Raw genomic sequence first — 19,087 nt, 5'->3', positions numbered from 1 at the left:
GATCCATGAACGCAGCGAGTGCGTTCGTTAATCCAAAAGACATTACCAAAAATTCGTAGTGTCCATATCTAGTCCAAAAAGTTGTCTTTGGGATATCGTCTTCTCGTACTTTTAGCTGATGATACCCTGATCGTAAATCCATCTTAGAGAATACCATAGATCCTTGTAGTTGATCAAAAAGATCATCTATTTGAGACAAAGTGTATTTGTTCTTTATTGTCACTTTATTTAGTTCTCGATTAGTCGATGCACATCCTCATACTCCCGTCCTTCTTTTTTATAAAAAGCACTGGTGCACCCCCAAGGCGAATAGCTCGGTCGGATGAAACCCTTGTCTAAAATCACCTGCAGTTGTATTTTTAACTCCTTTAACTCGTTAGGCGCCATTCTATAGAGAGCTTTCGAGATTGGTGTCATCTCAGGTGCCAATTCTATTTCAAACTCGATTTTCGTACTCGGAGGTAATCCTGGTAGATCTCCTGGAAACACCTTGGGAAATTCGCATATAATATGTAGATCCTTTGGTTCAAGTGTTGTCTCTCGTGTTTTTTCCACCACACTGGATAGAAACGTTGGGCAACCGCTATTGATTAATCGTTGAGCTTTGAGAGTTGAGACTATCAGTATGTGAGTTCGGGAAACTTCTCCTTTGAAGGTGAACTATTCTCCACCTTTTGTTTGAAAGTTGACTATCTTACCCTTACAGTCTATCGTTGCCCCATGTTTGGCTAACCAATCCATGCCTAAAATTACATCATAATATTTAAGTTCTAACTCGATCAAATCTACTGGTAATTCTTTTGCTCTTATTCTAACTACAACGCTACGCACCCCTCTACTAGATAGCATTCTTCTCCCCGAGGGTAACTTCGTGACAAACTTGTCTCTAAAAAGTCTGCATGGTGTATCTAAGCTATCAATCGTATTCATAGAGACAAAATAATGCATAGCTCCCGAATCAAATAAAACATTACATAGTTTACTAGAGATAGTGACCTGGCCTGTTACCACTGTATTACTAGTTTCTACTTCACCTCTAGTAAGAGCAAAAACTCTTGCTGGCACAAGCTTGTCATCTTTCTTTTGGTCTTTCATCTTTGGGCAATCCTTTTTAATGTATCCTTCTTCTCCACAATTGAAACAACCTTTTGTCTTATATCGGCATTCTCCTGAATGCTTCCTCTTGCAAATAGGGCACTGGGGATATTCCACATAGGGCTTCTTATTCCCGTTACTTTCTGATGCAGTCTTATTCTTCTTGTAAGCTTTTTTATTTTGACCACCGTCATGTTTTCGTTTGTGGTCGTTCAGTTCATTGTTATTCTTTTTGGTGTCCCTTCTGGCCGCACCTTCCTTCCAGATCCTTTCTTCTGCTTGCTCAGCTTCCAAGGCCACCTATAATGTTTCCACATAAGTGGTTATTCCCCGAATCAACTTTAGGTCACAGGCTATCATAGGTTTTAGTCCCTTCAGAAATCTTTGAATTCTTAGCGTCTCAGTGGGTACCATGTCCGCTGCGAACTTAGCCAGCCTATCAAACTTCCTGGCATACTTTGTCACAGTCGAATTCCCTTGAGTAAGCGCGATGAATTCTTCCACCCTTGTGGCTAGAATCTCAGGACTGTAATACTTCTTATTGAACACTTGGATAAACTCATCCCATGTCATAATGTTCACATCTCTAGTCTATTTACTATATCCCACCAGATGCGGGCGTCCTTCTTTAGCAAGCTTGAAGCGTAAGAGACTCGATCTTCATTTCCCAGCCGCATATGTTCTAAAATGGACTCCATTGATCAAAGTCATTCTTCTGCTTCTAGTGGGTCAGATCCGCCGTCAAAGTTTGGCGGTTGCTACTTTTTAAAGTGTTCATACACTGCCTCGTAGCGAGGTTCTACCAACTATAGTAATTGTGCTAGAGGAATGACTTGTTGCGCCACTTGTTGCTGCTGTCCTGAGTTTATTTGGAACTCTTCTTCCCTTCTCCTTAGCTCTGCCCTAAGACAGGCATTTTCTCTTTCTAAATTTTCTCGAGTAGCAGCAACTAGCGATTCTTCCACTACATTGACTGCTTCTGGCACTCCTAGGACTGCTGGGATTTCTTCATATATGGGGGTGGTGGCAACTCCTCTTCCTCACCCCCTTCCCCTTCCTCGGCTGTAGTGTCCCAAATTTAATAATAAGGCTTAGGGCCTTGATTAGCGTGCCTGGAGGGCAATAAGTGGTTTATTATGTTACTGTGTGAATTTGATGAGTATGTGATTAGAAATGCATGTTTAGATGAATTAAATATGCATGTGAGCCTTGTTTGGTTGTTAGGGACATGTTTGTAATTTTAGCCCGTTGAGGGCATAAATGCAATATTTATGATAATTGTGAATATTTGTGATATATTTGTGTTGCATGATCCGAGACAGTCTTAGGGAGCAGTTTAGCTAGAAAGTCACAACGGGGTCGAATACCCAACTCGGGGTGAGTCGAGGGGTATTTCGAGCATTAGACATTTTATTGGGTTATCGGTTATGAAAATAAATATTTTGAGATATATTTGAAGTTAGAACATTTAGGAGGGAATATCAGGGAAATTTACCATTTTGCCCTCGGGGACGTTTTTGGTACCCCGAGCCTTGGAGGTAACTTAAGAGACTTAAGTTAAGTAAGACAAAACTAAGGAAATGTTCAGAAACTAGGAAACTGACCCAAACACCCTCTTCTCTCTCTCTTATTTTCTCTAAACCTTACCAAGAGAAACACTGAAAATTTAGCAAGGATTTGGGCACTAAACTTGGGGATTAGCTCAGTTTCAACTTGTGGATTCAAGCAGAGGCTAAGGTAAGCTTTAAACTGTGATTCTAACCATGAAATTCTATAAGTTATTGGCTGGATTTTAGTTTTATTAAGTCTTTGAGGTTGAAGATTTAGTTTGGGATTTAAGGAAGTTTTAAGCTAGCTTCTTGTTAGGTTTTGTTGCTGTGATTATAGTAGAACTTCTGTGGTGATTGAATTAGATTGTTAGATTAATTTTGGGGTAAATTGGCTTGGTTTTGGTGGTGAAAATGGAGGGTTTTTCTGGGTTAGAAGGGTCGGGCCGCGACATTGTTCTTGCTGAGTTGCGGCCCTCTACAACATTTGGGAGGCCAGGAAGAGGGGCGGGCCGCGACACACAATAGGCTGAGTCACGGCGCGCATAGGCTAAAATGGGGAGGCTAGCTTCTGGTTGAAGCGGGCCACAGCATGGGACCTTGGGGCAGCGACGCTTAGTGGGTTTTTGGATCCCAAGGAGGTTTTAGGTTTGGGAATCCAAAAATTAAGGCTCGGGATGGATTTTATCACCCGGATTGATAGAATTTAAGGTCCTGGAGACTAGAATTATAACCCAAAGTTATTTAATGGAATAGAACTTGATGGATGGATGTTGTTGATGCATTGTGACTAGGTTTTCATCAAGGCTCGGACTAGGGGACTCTTCTCGGGATATCGATGCTTGGAATGCTCGGGACACAGGTAAGAAAATTGTTGTACCCATAGAGCAGGGCATGGCCCTATAGTTTGTATTGCAGGGCATGGCCCTATGTGATTGTGATGTAGGGCGTAGCCCCATTTATTATGTTTATGTATATTTATGTATTTGTTAAATTATGCTATGTGTGCAAATTTTTAAATGAACGGCAAGGGCTGGGAACGTTGAAGGCCGAGAACGGCGAGGGCCGGGAACGACAAAGGCTAAGAACGGCAAGGTCGAGTACGGCAAGGGGCCGGGTATGCAGAGTGCGAGTTGCCTGGGTGAGACCCCTATTGGATACCTGGGATATCCTCACGGTGTAGACCATGAACCCACGGCCTGGTAAAGCGCCTGGGACGGCATGGCGTTATGTGTTTAGCTTGTTGGCGATTTTATTATTATATGTTGAGTGATAGATATGCATATGTTGATTGCTTGTGTGGAGTTTTCTTCCTGGGCTTCAGCTCACGAGTGCTCTATGGTGTAGGTAAGGGCAAGGGGAAGGTCGACCAACCATGATTACGGAGAGCGTGAAGCGACGTGTACATGTTTGGCCTGCCTGGCTGCCACGGCCCGGGGTATTTTTTAGGAGATGTTTTGGATTAGTCTGAATTTTGTTGTTTAGTCGACTTTAATCATATTTTTTAGTTGTACATATTTCCAAACAATACTTTGGTATCTCAAATGTTTAATGATTTATAATTTTCAGTGAATGACTACATTTTCAAGTTATATGACTTTTATTACTATTTAGCTACACTTTTAACCTAAAACCTCGGTTAGCGAGTTAATTGCACATTTTAAACTCACTTAGTAATGGCTCTAAGGTAGTAGGGCGTTACATCAGCCTCTGCCTCGGCCTCAACCTTGGCCATTTAGTCTTTCAGACCGTCTTGGTTCCTGCTCCATGTGTCTTTTTTGTTTCCCCAAAAGAGAAAAAAATTGCAAAAGCTAAGACAAACAAAACAAGTAGAGGTTATGACTTAGCCTATCAGTCTATTGTCTATTAGGTCCATCTATCTATTAAAACTACCCTAGTACAATTAAGTCCAACTCGGGAAAATGGGCCTTAACAATTGAATCTTCCATGGAGGAGGGCTGGGTTCAGTATATCATACCCACTACTAAGGCCCCCTAACTTCCACTTGGACCCAAAAGATAAGAATTTAAACCCTTACTTTATTAATTGTTATTCATTTTAATTAGATCCAATCTAATAATGCAAAGCAAATGGGCCCTCACAAATGGGCTAACTCATATGACAAGAATTTAAACTTTACACTTTCAATTGAATCCAAAATTCTTAACACTTACTAAACAATGAAACAACAACAAAAGCAAATAACATGTTTTAAAGAAAATTAAAAAATTTACAAACAAGTGAAAATTTTCTAAAACATCATACAATAAAATTTAACGATGTGTTCTTATATACGTCTAATCCTCCACATCGGATCCATTATCATACTCAGGGTCTGGTATTCTTCTTATAGCTTAAACTTCCTAACCACACTTGAGTCTATTGAGCTAATTTCTGAAATAACACAAGAAAGACATTACAAACATATTTCGAAAACAATGTGTATACTTAATTGGTAATGAGTAGGTCATTCGTAGTTGTCGTGTGTATTTCATGGGAACATTTAGGACCAATATAGCCGTGGTCTCTAATACCACTTATAACGCCCTAATTTCTCATAAATTTATCGAGAATACATTGTTGGATCATAATCATAAATATTGCTCTTTTATTGAATAAAAACTTGAAAATAAATATATGGGTCCATTGTTTTACAAAAAATAAAATAATTGTCTTTAAAATGAACAACATTTAAATAAAACTTTAAAATAAATTATTCTTTAATAAAAATAAATAAACAGGACCGCTTGATCTTCCTCAACTATATGGTCCCCACGAGTACATCACGAAGCTCCTAGGTCCCACTCGCCACCGGCCTTTCTATCATCAATTGCATGTAATGATAACAATATAAGGGGTGAACTTCTAAGCCCAATAAGGAAAATACAAACAAAAGTTAGTCATATAATTATTTAATCAACATATCCTAAATTACACAAGAGCCATAACAAAAAATTATTTATACTAATCATATCACATCACATAACCATAGGTAATATCATAGCCTAAGTCATAATCATAGTCATAACCATAATCTAAGTCATAATCACAGTCATAAATCATAGGTCATAAGTCATAATCGTAGCTATAGGTCATAGGTTATAAGTCATAATCGTAACTATAGGTCATAGATCATAATAACAAGTCAGATATAATAAAAAGATAAGTGCTTATACAGGGGTAGCATTTAAGCCCCGGACAATAGTTCGTCATACACCGGACATCAACTTAGGTCTGTCATAAAATTTTGGCAACCAAGCCTACCGGACATAAGTCTGTCATACATCATTGAACACCTTAGGTCCAGACACACTTACCCCTTTATTGTTCTGAAATGTTTGGTCATACAAAAACATAGCCTAAATCATAAACTAAACTATCTAATTTTCCTTACCAAAAACCGGGATATTGGAGACAAGAGCAAGATTGGAAACTCCTAAAACCAAACATAAAAAAACCATAAGTCCTCTAGAGAAAAGAAGATGAATAGAGGATCTAAACAATCAAAATAGTAACTTACCGAAGACCTTAAGTTTCAAGAAACTCAAACACCTAACCAAAAGCCATAACAACAAATTAGGTTTTGAAATAAAAGGAAAGAATAAGAAGAATGGAAATGGAATAAACTTGAAGATTAATGGAAACTTAGATAGCTTAGAGCTTCGATCTATACCTCAAACACTGAAATCACACAAAAGCTTATATCCCAAGTGTTTAGAAAAGCTTAGATTTGAAAGCTTTTAACCCCAAAACCCTAGTGTTTCTCTCTAGAATAATCTTAGCAGCTTGGAGGCTCTGAACTGTGCTTGAATGATGATGAAAATGGCTGAGTGAAGGGTCCTATTTATAGAATTCAAAGAGTGAAACTAACTCTTTTTAAAATGAATAAATAAAGGAATATAAATTGAATAATTTTGAATTTTCGATTCAACAGATGCCAAGAACTCGGTCAAAAACGTCCAGGAGCAAAGTTGGGTTGTTGAGGGCTGTTTCTAATTTAAATCCACAAAGTTTCAAAAATGGTTCCAAGAGCCGATATATCGCCTACCCTATCGCCCCTACCTATGCCCCAAGCTTCTGTGGTTTCGTTCGTGCGAAGTCGACGTGTTTTCTGTATCTTCCATAGGCGATGTATCGGACCTATAGCTGCGATATATCAGCATACAATGATATTTTAAACACGTTTTTGCACACTTTCAGCATATTTGAAGTTTGGTAAAACTTTGACTGAATAAAACGCAATCATTACAGCTGTTGGAAGGTTCTAGACCTTCTAGATCTATCTTTTATTAATTTATTCATCTAAAATGCTTATATCCTTAATAATCATACATGTGAGAAGTGTCACGTTCTTAATTATTCTATCTAAACCTTAGGTTATAATAAATAATATTTGTAGGACCAGCTATATTAATCAAACCTTATGTTAAAATTAATATTTCTAAACCATAGGTTAAACTTATAAAATCCATAACTATTTCTACGAGTTTCTACTAAATCCCAGCTTTGACCAATATCCATGAAAACTAAAATTCTACTACTGCTATTACTACTATCTAGCTAAGTAAAATTCTGCGACGCTACAACTAGTGCAATAAATATTTCCAAAAATCTTTTTCAACACTCTAGTACCAAATACATTGATATTAGACATCATTTTATTAGGGAACTTGTGGAAAATAAAACCCTGGTTTTGGAATATGTTGAGTCTGCAAAATAAATTGCTGACATTTTCACTAAAGCACTGTATACAGTTAAATTTGACTCCCTTAGAAAATCTTTGGGAGTTTGTACTTCTCAATAAATATATTTTTTTCCATGTTCTCAGTATGTGTATGCTCATCTCTTGTGATCTGTGTTTAATTTTCAGAAGTTTTTCAAAATTTTGGATAGTTATTTGTCTCTAAATTCGATTAGATTATCTAGTTCAAAATAGTTCATATTTTTCTGAAAATAAATGAAATATTATTTCTCACAAATATTCCTTTTACAAAAACTGGTGCTCGGTTAATTCAAAATATCTCTTTAATTTTTCTCTCAGACTCCAATTTAGAAAAGAGCTACCCACTCTAATGTGTGAAAGCCATAATTGAGTAAGTTGGAACTATGTAACAAAAATTATGTAGAGAATACATTACCATTGAAAAGGGCTACCATTTTTGTGGTGTGAAAGCTTCTATCTTGGTTACAAAGTTTTAAAAAATGGAGTTACGAGATGTAAAAAAAATAAAAATAAAATACAATCGGCTTTATCACTTTCACACACATATTGCCTTGAGTTGAAAAGTAAAAAATAAAAGAGAGAAAATCAGTATAAAAACTGAAAAGTACTTTTTTGAGTATCTAAAGAATATTTGGTTAAAAAAATTTGTGTTTGATTCTTGAAAAAAATAGATTCTCTAATTGTTTAATTAGTGTAAAATATTGCTAATCATTATGTTGGATTGTTTCTCTATATTTGGACAGGTCACAGAGTTATTGAGCACCAAATCAAAGGACATTTTTTTGGAAATTTTGTTTTTAATATAAAAAATATATAAATATATATGTAATAAAATAAAAAGGGGGGTCTGAAGTTACCCAAAAGTGTGTACACGATCATGGGCAGTTATTGCATAAAGTTTCTTTTTTTTTCTTTGCTTTTGAAATTTGAATCTCGGATCCTTATATAAGTCCATCACATCACTGAGCTTTGTATCAGTATTCACTCTCACTCTTTCTCTCTCTAGAGAATCTCTATTTCACTCTCTGTTTGTGCTTCTCTCTAACGTGTTTTTGTAGAGAATAATGGTGAAGACCCGATGAGAAGGTTTATCCAAGAAACCTGAGAAAGGAACTTTGGTTGCCCTTAACCTGAAAAGAGCTCTCTCTCCAAACCTAAAGGGACAAAGACGAAAGCGTCTGCTCAAACCCTAGAGAAAGAGTCTCGTGATTGCATCATTCCACCATTAACCATCCCTCCCAATGGCGGTTTCCCAAAATCCAGCTGTGGAGTTGCAGAAAGAGAAACCCCCGATAGAGACAGAAATCTCTAGGTTTGAATCAGATGGGCCTGATCATGAGAAATAGGCTCTAGACTTTGAGCAAGCAAAGGATGGGCTCCATACCCCCGAGTCTTCAAAAATAGTGTCTGATTAATCCCCATTGCCTGATGTCCTAGCGCAGAAAATGGTGGCCAAATCTGTTGCATAAAAGATTTCCAAAGCCAAATCAATAACCAAACCAATATCATCAACTCCTTCGGACTCGACAACTCCAACACCCAAGGGCTCTCGTCTTGGAAAAATGCATCCTCCCTGTTCATCCTCAGAAAAAGAAGGTGATGAGTCTCCCTCTAAGTTCGAGTCTCTTGAGTCTGATGATGAAGAAGAAGACCCTACTGTGCATCTAGACATCCATGCCTCTGACTCTAAATCTGTTCATTTGGAAGAAATGGTTGATCTCCCAGTTGCTTCATCTCTGAAAGTGGTCAAAAAGGGACCTTCTCCTGTTCCACTTGTGCAACCAACCCTTGTGAAGGAACCCTCGGCTTCCAAGTCTGCAGGGAAAAGGCCTATGACCGAGAGTGCCCCAAAACGCATCAAGAAGTTGGTGCCACATGCATCTCCGGAGTCTCCACCCAAGGTATATAACTTTACAATTTTTTCTTATGAGTCCCATCACAATATGAAATTGTATGAAAATAAGGAGTTTATTTCTGAAAGAAATTTTGTGTTGGATGATCATAGGAAATTTTGGGTTATTAAGCCTCTTGAGGATGCCCATTGGATTGGGTCGGTAATGGGGTTTGAGAGTTATGTCCCTAGAGTTGTGAGAGAATTTTATAACAATTTGACCTCTGAGATTACTGATGCAGAATCCTTTATGTATGAAAAAGTGTATGTTAGAGGGAATTGGTTTAAATTTAGTGAAGGTGATATTGCTCGGGTTTTGGGGCCTATACCAGCTGCTGAGATTGTTGACTTAGATAAGAATGTTGTGGCTTCGAAATTGATAGGTCAATCCATTGAGTGGACCAAAAACACATCTCTTAAGGTTTTGCAACTCACTCATAAGTATGGTGCTTTATACAAATTTTCTTGTGTTAATTGGCTCCCTACTACTCACCCTGCTACTATTTCATAAGAGCTTGCATCTTTTCTATATAAGGTTGAACAGGTCTTCCGGTGAATCTGCCTAAGGTGATCTTGGATCAGATTTTGTCTCTAATCAAAGGACAGTGAAAGTCTCAATTTTTCGGTGTTTCCTAGCATCATTTACAAGATCATGTCCTCATAGCATGCTCTCAAATTTGCTGATGAGACCATGGTGGCTATTCGAAAAGGCACTACCTACAAGTTCAAGGAGAAAACTACCCAAGGATCTTCCAAGCGTGTCAAGCCTATTGATATGAAAATCAAGTCTGCTGATGGATCAGGCGGCTCTACTGATGTTCCTGCTTAGGAACCCGAACTTTCTGCTTTGAAAGCTACTGTTGGAGTAATTCAATCCAATCAGACTATCTTCCTGGACAAAATTGTTGCCCTTGCCGAAACTCAACAGCTTCTCCTTGACAATGTGCTCAGTCTGCGTGCCTCCTCATCCAAGTCAAAGAAGTAGCTAGTCTTTCTTTCATTTTTTTTGTGTTTTTTTTAAGACTTAGTTTTATGTTTTTGTTATATTTTCTTCTTTTTTAGACTGTACTTTGGCCCTTTGATAGTCAAAAAGGGGAGTATTATGTTCTGTTTTTCTATTAGTTTGGACTTCTTTCTCAATGAGAGAAATTGATTTTTCAGTTTGTTATTTTGATATATCACTTTTCCTGTTTTGATCTATGTTATTGGCTAACTGTTTTATGCATGGGAGTTTTGGTTAGTTATTTTTCCAAACTAACATGTTTCAATGCAGGCTGATTGAGTATTATAAAAACTATTTTTTTTTCTATAAAATTGACAAAGGGAGAGATTGTAAAGTCCATTGGCAAAAAAAAATTTGGCATTTTTATAATTACTCAATCTTTTTTATGGAAATCTCATCTTGTTTTAATTCTATTTAATAAAAGATTTTTTTATGGAAATAAAATATCTTTAGTTTTTTCCTTAAATAGTGTGATCTCTATTATGTCTTTTTATTCCACCATTTATAAATCAATTATGTTTATTTCTGGATGATTTTCTTTAATTGATTATGAATAATACCCTTGAGATTTTCGTATCAAAGGGTGGTGGCTTGTTTCCCCTTCTTGTCTGTCCAAATTCATGATAAGCTGTCAGATTGCCTAACTGGTTGAGCAATTTAGGTAACTGTCTGAATAGTTTGGGTAACTGACTAATATTTTTGTCAGACTTTCCTAATAGGGATATTTTTTATTTATTTTGGATATACCTTAAACCATCAGGTGTTGACCTGTTTCTCATTACTTATTTTCTCAAACTAATTTTTTTAAGTATATGTTGAATTAATTTTTTGTTTTAAATTTAATTAAACTATGTATTTTTAGTTGTTTTTTAGTTATTTTGTATTTTACTTTGATGATATACTTAGTTGTTCTTGGTCTATTTTTAGCATATTTTAATATGTAGTGAGTCGATGTCTAATTGATTATATTTTTGGTTTATTTTCAATATGTTTTGAGAATATTTTTAGTTTATTTTGGGTACTTTGAGTGAACACATTTTTAATTTCTTTTATTATGTGAGTTGATTTTTAGTGATTAGATAAATTTTTGGGTGATTTCTAATTGAGAATATTTTGTGTTTAATTTTAGTTTATTTTAAGTATATTTTGGGTTCATATATATAAATATATATTGAAAATAATATTTGTGTTTAATGATAATATTTTTCAAGTTAATTTTGTTATATGTTTGATTGTTTTGAGATATATTTTAAATATATTTTTTACACATTTTAAAATGCAGGGATAAAATTTTAGGGAGTTGCTTTATTGTTTTTTCGTTTATTTTGAGTTGATATTTAATTAATTTGTAATTGTTTTTTTAATAGTGTACTGTTGTAGGTTTCTGTCTAATTGATTTGAAGTTACTTCTTTAACTCTATATTGTTATGGAATTGATGTCTAATTGAGACCGTATTTTTTTAATTATGAAATTATAGAAAGTTAGTAAAATTAAAATAAAAGTTATAAAAATATATATATTTATGAAAAAACCCCAAAATAAAATGAATGTAAATGCAATTATAATGTGTGATAAACTTTACATTAATAATTTTCACTTTATTACATTCTGATCCTCATTTTTATGTTTTCATTACTCCTAAACATATGGCGGAGTGAAGAGCTAATTATGTAATTCATAAACAAGACCCACGGGTTGATGTTTCTAATGTTCAAGACACTTCTGCTAAAACAGATTGGTTACAGGTTAGATAATTAGATCATGTTAGGTGCACTCATTCATATTCTCATATCTCAAAAATGATGTATGGCTTGTTTGCCAACCTTTTTAGTATTTATTTTTTGATTTAGTTGGGATTTAAATATTGACGAGATAGCTCTTCGTTTGTCTCTTGAAGAACTTAATGCTTTTTTCTGATAAATAAAAAGTAAACTTTCTTCCAAAATAGACACAATATAAAAATAATTAAGTAGCTAAATACAATTCACACAGATTAGCTGTTAATTATATTCGTATCAGTCAAAAGACCGTACATTAACGATAATATATATACATATATATATACCTACTAAATTACTAGCAAACACAATTAACAATAGCATAACACCAGTAAATACGATCATAAATTCCCACTCTAATCGGCTATCTGTAGTGAACTTTTTCAATAGGTTTGGCAGTTACAAAAATCAAACAAACTACTAATCTTATATGAAAAAGATTTCAAAGGCTTTTTTTTATCTTCTTTGTAATATTTAGATGTGAAAATTAATTTTGTTTCAATTAAGTCCCTAATTTTTTCAAATTATATCATTTAAATCTCTAAATACTATTTTTATTTTTTTCTTTCAAAATACATAAATAAAATATAAAAAAATAGTGAATCAATCTTATAAAAAATAAAACCACTTAGTTTATTACAATACCAAACAACATTGAAAAAAACTATTTTCATGATATTTTTAAAAATATTTAATAATTTTATACATTAAATTAACTTTTCATTAAAAAAAAATTCTTATTAAGAAATTTTTAATACTAATAACTACCACAAAATTATCAATATTTATAATATACATTTTGTAAACTTTTTCTATAATGAAACTTATAACTAATTATATATATACATATAATTTTATATACAATATTATTAAGTTTTAAATAGAATGTATAAAATAAAAAAAAACATAAACATAATAAGAATTAATAATATGAAGAAAATCAAGATAATATAATCATTAATATTAATTATAAAACAATTATGTAAGAATGTTATTTTTAATAAAACATTAATTTAATTTATAAACATATTAAATATTTTTTTTTATTATTATCATAAATTAAATATCTAAATATTTAAGAATGATTCATTAATAACTGATACAAAACTAACTTTTGGAACCTATGCATTAAAAAGTAAATGGAACAACCCAAATTTCCACGAATCTTAGGAGATATATGCACACATAATGATCCAGGTACATGATATATAGTACCACTATTAGTGGTATCAATCCAAAGTAAATATCCAAAGCAATGTGTACATATAGTTAAGCTATATTATAAATGAGGATATTTTAGAAAAAATTCCTACCGCAGAAATATTTTCTATTTCCAATACACCTATAAATTATCGTTATAGGAGTTCTAACACAAATTTATAGAAAATTATGAATAATTTAATATACCAAAAATAAAATTCAAAAAAAATTCTTCCCGCATACATGTAAAACAAAACAGACATGCATACAAGTTATTTGAACATAATTTTAACCTCTTAAATTATTTAAAATTTATTATAAATTTGTGAAAATTTTCCTATAACTAAAATGTATATGGCCATATTAAAAAAAATTAAGATTACGGCTTATTTATGTCCATGATATCTTGCCGACAATGAACTTGTGTGACCTCATGTCATGCTTTGAGTAGATCCTGTTAAGACACTAGTTTTGCGCCACTCAGTGAACTATGGAAAACTTTAAAAGACAGATACTTGGAAGCGCATAACTTGACAAAAACTATGGAAACGAAACTTAATTAGGTATTACTCAAGTATATATATATATAGTTTTCTATTTGTTATATAAGAGCAGCTATATCATTAGCTCAGAATCACAGCTGTATAAAAGGTTAACAGACTCAATAATATATACTTCACCTTGCAGTAATCGAATATTGTGAAAGACAAGAAAATGTTAACATATAAGAAAGAAGTTCTCCCTCCCAACTGTAAAAAATATATATATATATATAATTAAACATGTATGTACATGTTCATACACGCAGATACATAAAAATGTTGTGATCTCGCAATACCAAATTATAATCATATATATGGAAACTAAATACATGTTTGAATATACAATATCATTAATATTAGAGAAGTAACCAGTACACATTGAGCTAAGTTATGTTTCTCATAATAAGCATAGAACGAGCCATCAAACAATGACCCACAAATGTCCGTACAAGACAATTAGGACACTTGAAACACTATTAAAGAATTGTAGAAAAAGGTAAGCATCGTACAGATATTTAGTCTAATAAAAGAAAATATAATATATCCAATTTCAGTCCTCAAAATCCTCTTCGTAGAAAGAGCATACTTCTATCAATCAATTAAAGTCCACATATATATACAGTCAGTTTAAATTTAGTTATTTATTTTTGTGGTATGAAGTTGCATTTATTTATTTATTTATTTATTTATTATGACTTCAGCAACTCCCTAGAAGCTTATCGAAAAAGACTTCTTCAACTTCAAGGCTTCTAAGAATTTCCGACTATGGCAAGTAGCAACTTCCAAATTGAAAATAGATTTGTACATCTTTATTGGAAAAAAAAGTCAAAATTCTCTAACCGGTTTAGAACAAAAACCGCAGCCATTTATGATACCAGAAATAAACGTCAAGTGAAAATACAATTTATACAACTCACGCCAATGAATACTTTACCATATAAGCAAAATTCAAACATGTCACAATATGAAATTGAAAAACTTAACAAGTATTACAAGTAAAATACTAATTTTCCACATATATATAAAACCATGCTCCTAACTAAAATGCCATGCTCACGCATGTGCAGCCAGACTCGATTAAATTTCAACAATTTGACCATGTCAGTAGGATCAGTATCTCTTAACATTAGCTTTCTTTCTCTTATAAACAAATGGTCGATTTTAACGCCCACCACCAACCCACCCAAAAGTGCCTGACCCAATAAATTACACTAACAATGAGAATTTTTCAACCCTATCTCTAGTGCAACTAGTATCTCTCAATGCTTATCCAAATATATAGTACAGCTAGGTAGGTCAACAAGGCACTGACTAAATTATGAGCACCTGCATATAAATCTAGTTTTACATCTCTTTATTTTAATTAATAAAAAGAATATTAGACCATACAACACCATCCTATATGTGAGTACATTTAAACTAAATCATGGTTCGAAATGCCATTTCTAATCTTTTTTTTTTTTAAGGGGAAACGAAATGCCAAACCATAGGCAATGCAATATATATATGTACAAGATCGTAACATGACCCCTCAGGTCTTGTATGGCTAAACCCTAAAAAGCCCTATAAAGCCTGGCAGTGGTACTTATAAAAACCAATTTTGGAAACTCCGAGTCCAGAGGGACCGTCATAGTCTCCGCAGGTAAAATAGGTTTGCAACCAGCTTTTATGATATCATTGGATTTAGCAAAACTTTTTATTGGGAATAATATATAAATGAATCAAAACCAAGTCATCATCTTCTGAATCATATTGTTACATAAAATATAGAATAGAAATATAAGATATAAAGGTGTAGCAAAAACTAAAGCGCGCTTACCATGCTTTAAAATCGATCATGTCAGTATATACAGTAGGTTCCATGACCATGGCTGATCCATTCTTCAATATGTAGCTTCTTTTCCTACAACAAGTTGATTAAAGAGATAGAAAGAACCAAACAAAGCTCACAAGTTGATGAATGATGATACATTATTAAACACAGCTTTAAACCTAAGTCCGAAAGTAAAATAACATTCACAAGAGGAAAAGGACATGAAGATTATCAAACCAAGCCCTACCTAGCTAGCTACTATTGCTTACAAGATCAAAACGATCAACCAAAACATTTTTCAGAATGACCCAAAAAAAAAAAAAATTTAAAAAGTCGGCATAACTCTCTTCAACTTACACATTATCTAGTCTCTCCCTCTATCATTATATAGTTCACATATTCATGATTAGTAAGAGGGAGGTGGCCGAGGCGGAGGTCCCCAAAACATGTCATGAGGCACCTGACCATTATTAGGCATCAAATTTGGTGGCAAATTGAACATTGGAACCGAAGGTTGTTGATGATGATCATGACTCATGGCCTGAGTAGGACTAGGATTACCACTGCTACTTCCTGGATTCACTGCTGGTTGCTGCTGCTGCTCCACTTGCTGAGTCCCCTCTCCGCCTGCTGGGACGGCCTCCTCCTCCTGCTCGAGAGGCAACCGCTCAAATGTCGCATTCATAAACGTTGCACCGATGACAATCACTGGCCCCGACGCCACCAACGCTCCAGTCACGGTACCACCAACCACCTGCCCCTGCCCGCCAGCCAAATAAACCGTCAAACCACTTGCCCCAGGAGGAGAAGGGCTAGGCAGGAACGCCCCAGATAGCGATAGAATCTCGAACCTCCCATGAAGCGTGATGACGCCACCTGGAGCAGCGGGCTGCCGGAGCGTGACGTTAGTGACAATGCCGCTACCACTCAAGACCGAAACCCCACGGTGCCTCCTCTGAGCAAAAGTGGCTATGCTCTCAACGATGTCACTTCCGCTACTGATTTCCAAAACGTGGCTTCTGAGAGCGTTGGGGCTCTCCTTGGTAATCACTACAGGAGGCTTGGGTTTGTTCTTGGAACCTGGCGGCCTGCCACGTGGCCTGCGGTTGCTGCTTCCTCCTCCTCCACTTCCGCTTGGCTCGAAGCTTTCGTGACCGGCTGAGTTGGGGTCGTCACCGCTGTCGTCATCTTCAAGGTTTTGATGGTGACTCTGCTTTTGGGGGCTGATGTTCTTGGTTGGAGTCGTCGTGATGGAAAGGTTGTTGTCGTGTATGAACTCTTGCTCTCTTCTCGGACCGAGTTTGTTGGCATCATCATCTGTGTTTCTCAGCTGAAGCGATGGAGGTGAAGACATGGAATCTACTCCTCTCATGGCCACATTACCTGCCCACCATCGATTCGTCATATTGCTCTGAAACTCGTTAGCTTGAGGGAAAAGAAAAAAAAGAAAGAGAAAACAAATTCAAAGTACTTCCTTGGTTATCCCTTTCTTTTCTAATGGTTATTCTTTAGACTTTTGGACTCTTTCTCTCTCCTTAAGAATTGTTAGTGACGAATAATGACAAAATAGGCAAGCTAGCTAATTAAAGATGGTAGCTTGGATACACCAAACAAGGAATAATACAGATTTTCCTCTCTAGCTAGCTTCCTCTTCTTTTCTTTTCATTCTATCTTGTTTGCTTAGTATCAGTTTATATTATTGATAATTGAGATACCAAATAAGAACTCCCCCAAATCTACCATATATAATAAATCCAAAAAATCTTATCTTTTTTCTACCCTTTTCTTTTAAACCCAAACTCAACTAGAAAGCGATCGAGCCTATCTTTTCATGACAGAATCGGACATTTAAAACATGGGTTCCCTTGTTTTTCATGAAAACCCTAATCTCCCATCCCAAAACCCCAATACTCAGATCAAACAAGAACCCCCACTAACCCGAACAAAAAAAATAAAACAAACCCATTTCTCTAAACGCTCGAGGTTATCCAAAAAGACATAACTTCGCCCCCCTTTCCCAAACACATATTGCATCTAACCATCTCGAGCTCCAATCACTCTCTTTTATTTTGCTTTTTTTTTCCCTTCCTTGGCTATGAAAACTTAAACTCAAGACTCCAACTCTTATACGACATACGTGCCCGTATGAGAGTACTAAACAGTAATAGAAAGAGAGGAAGTACAGTGGAGCAATATGCAAAATCGGCTAGTCAGTACGGGGGAATCAGAAGAAACAAAAACAGAGCAAAACGGAGCAGCGTCTTCAGTTACTGAGGCTGCAGCAGGGGCCCCTCCAAGACCAGTTTTCGGAACCTCCGTGCTTTACCAGACCTGCGGTTAAGTGTGAAGCGTACGTTAAGGGACCCAGTAACTCTACCCTGGCGCATGATAAGAAGCCTGTAAAAATTAATAAATGAAAAAGATAATCCAACCAAGTATATAGATGTATATTTACTGTGTGTATCTCTCTGTAAAATGCTCTAAAAAAAATCCCTTCTTTTTTCTTTTTTTCTTTTTTCTGTGTAAAAAAAGGCGGTTTTGCAGAAGCCCGGTTTATTTTTGTCTCCCTCTGGTGAACGGTTTTAGATTGTACTACTAACCCTGTTTCAAGTTCCGAGCAAGCAAGTTGGAACGAGCATTACTATCCTACACTCGTTCCTATAATATTCTTTTGTAGATTCGTACCACACCGCTCTCAAATCCTCAAATAATTACAGAGAAGGGTACGTGGATGGTTATGATTGGTGGGGTTAAAACTGGGAGAATAGAAGAAGAGAGAATGATAGGGTGTGGAGACGTAGACGTGGGGTATCGTGCGCATGGAGTAGTGGGAAGTAAACACGTCAGCAAGTGGGAGAGTCCCGACAAGAGGTATCGAAAGCCAAGGTGATTGTGTCTGTGTCACCGCCAAAAGAAGGAGCCATACAGCTTAGCCCTAGCTAGGATAGGAGGAGAGGACTTGTAAGAGAGTTTTGTGTGAGTGACTTGTGTTGGCGTTGGTCTTAGTAATAGGAGTACTAATAGATCCGTCTAAAGAGATTTCTTCTTTCAAATTTTTGTGTTACCAATGCGCATAGTGTACTCTTCTGTGTGAAAAGACGCTGTGGGCTAAATCTGAGTTAAGAGTACTCTTTCCTTGAATCTTCTCTTCTGTAATAGATTTGTACTTCCTCTTTTCATAAATCCTTTCAATTCAAATAAAATTGGCTTAATTTAATTATATTGCTAAGATTTTTTATTTTTTTTTACATTATATATGCATTTCTTTTTAGTCCTAAGTCTTTTATTAGAACCCTAAATTAATTAGAAAAAATATACATAAGTCAAATAATTATAACATTTTTATTATTATTAAGAACACTTTCAATGACTTCTTTACTTTTCCAAATTTTTTATGTTTTTCTTCATATTATTCAATTATTATATTTTTTTTATATAAAATAATAAGGAGAGATATTATTAAAAAATTATTTGAAAGATAGAATAGTAACCTA

The 19,087-nt window shown here is 35.1% G+C and overlaps 1 protein-coding gene across 1 annotated transcript; it reads right to left on the bottom strand.

Annotated features, from left to right (window-relative positions):
• Positions 1 to 15,733: 15,733 nt before the first annotated feature.
• LOC133798388 (AT-hook motif nuclear-localized protein 15-like) lies at positions 15,734 to 18,510 on the bottom strand. Its single transcript, XM_062236653.1, has 2 exons — positions 18,049 to 18,510; positions 15,734 to 17,924 (listed from the first exon to the last, which is right to left on the bottom strand). The coding sequence occupies exon 2, from the start codon at positions 16,996 to 16,998 to the stop codon at positions 16,000 to 16,002; it is 999 nt and encodes a 332-aa protein (XP_062092637.1). The 5' UTR covers positions 16,999 to 17,924; positions 18,049 to 18,510; the 3' UTR covers positions 15,734 to 15,999.
• Between the last annotated feature and the right edge of the window lie 577 nt (positions 18,511 to 19,087).

This window comes from Humulus lupulus, chromosome 8, assembly GCF_963169125.1.
Source record: "Humulus lupulus chromosome 8, drHumLupu1.1, whole genome shotgun sequence".
NCBI classification, from domain to species: Eukaryota; Viridiplantae; Streptophyta; class Magnoliopsida; order Rosales; family Cannabaceae; genus Humulus; species Humulus lupulus.
Note: the sequence above shows the minus strand (reverse complement) of the source record. Positions and strands in the feature narration are given on the sequence as shown.

What these genes read in the sequence shown, in the direction of transcription:
- LOC133798388 (XM_062236653.1), bottom strand. Translation starts at nt 16,998, where the DNA reads ATGACGAATCGATGGTGGGCAGGTAATGTGGCCATGAGAGGAGTAGAT.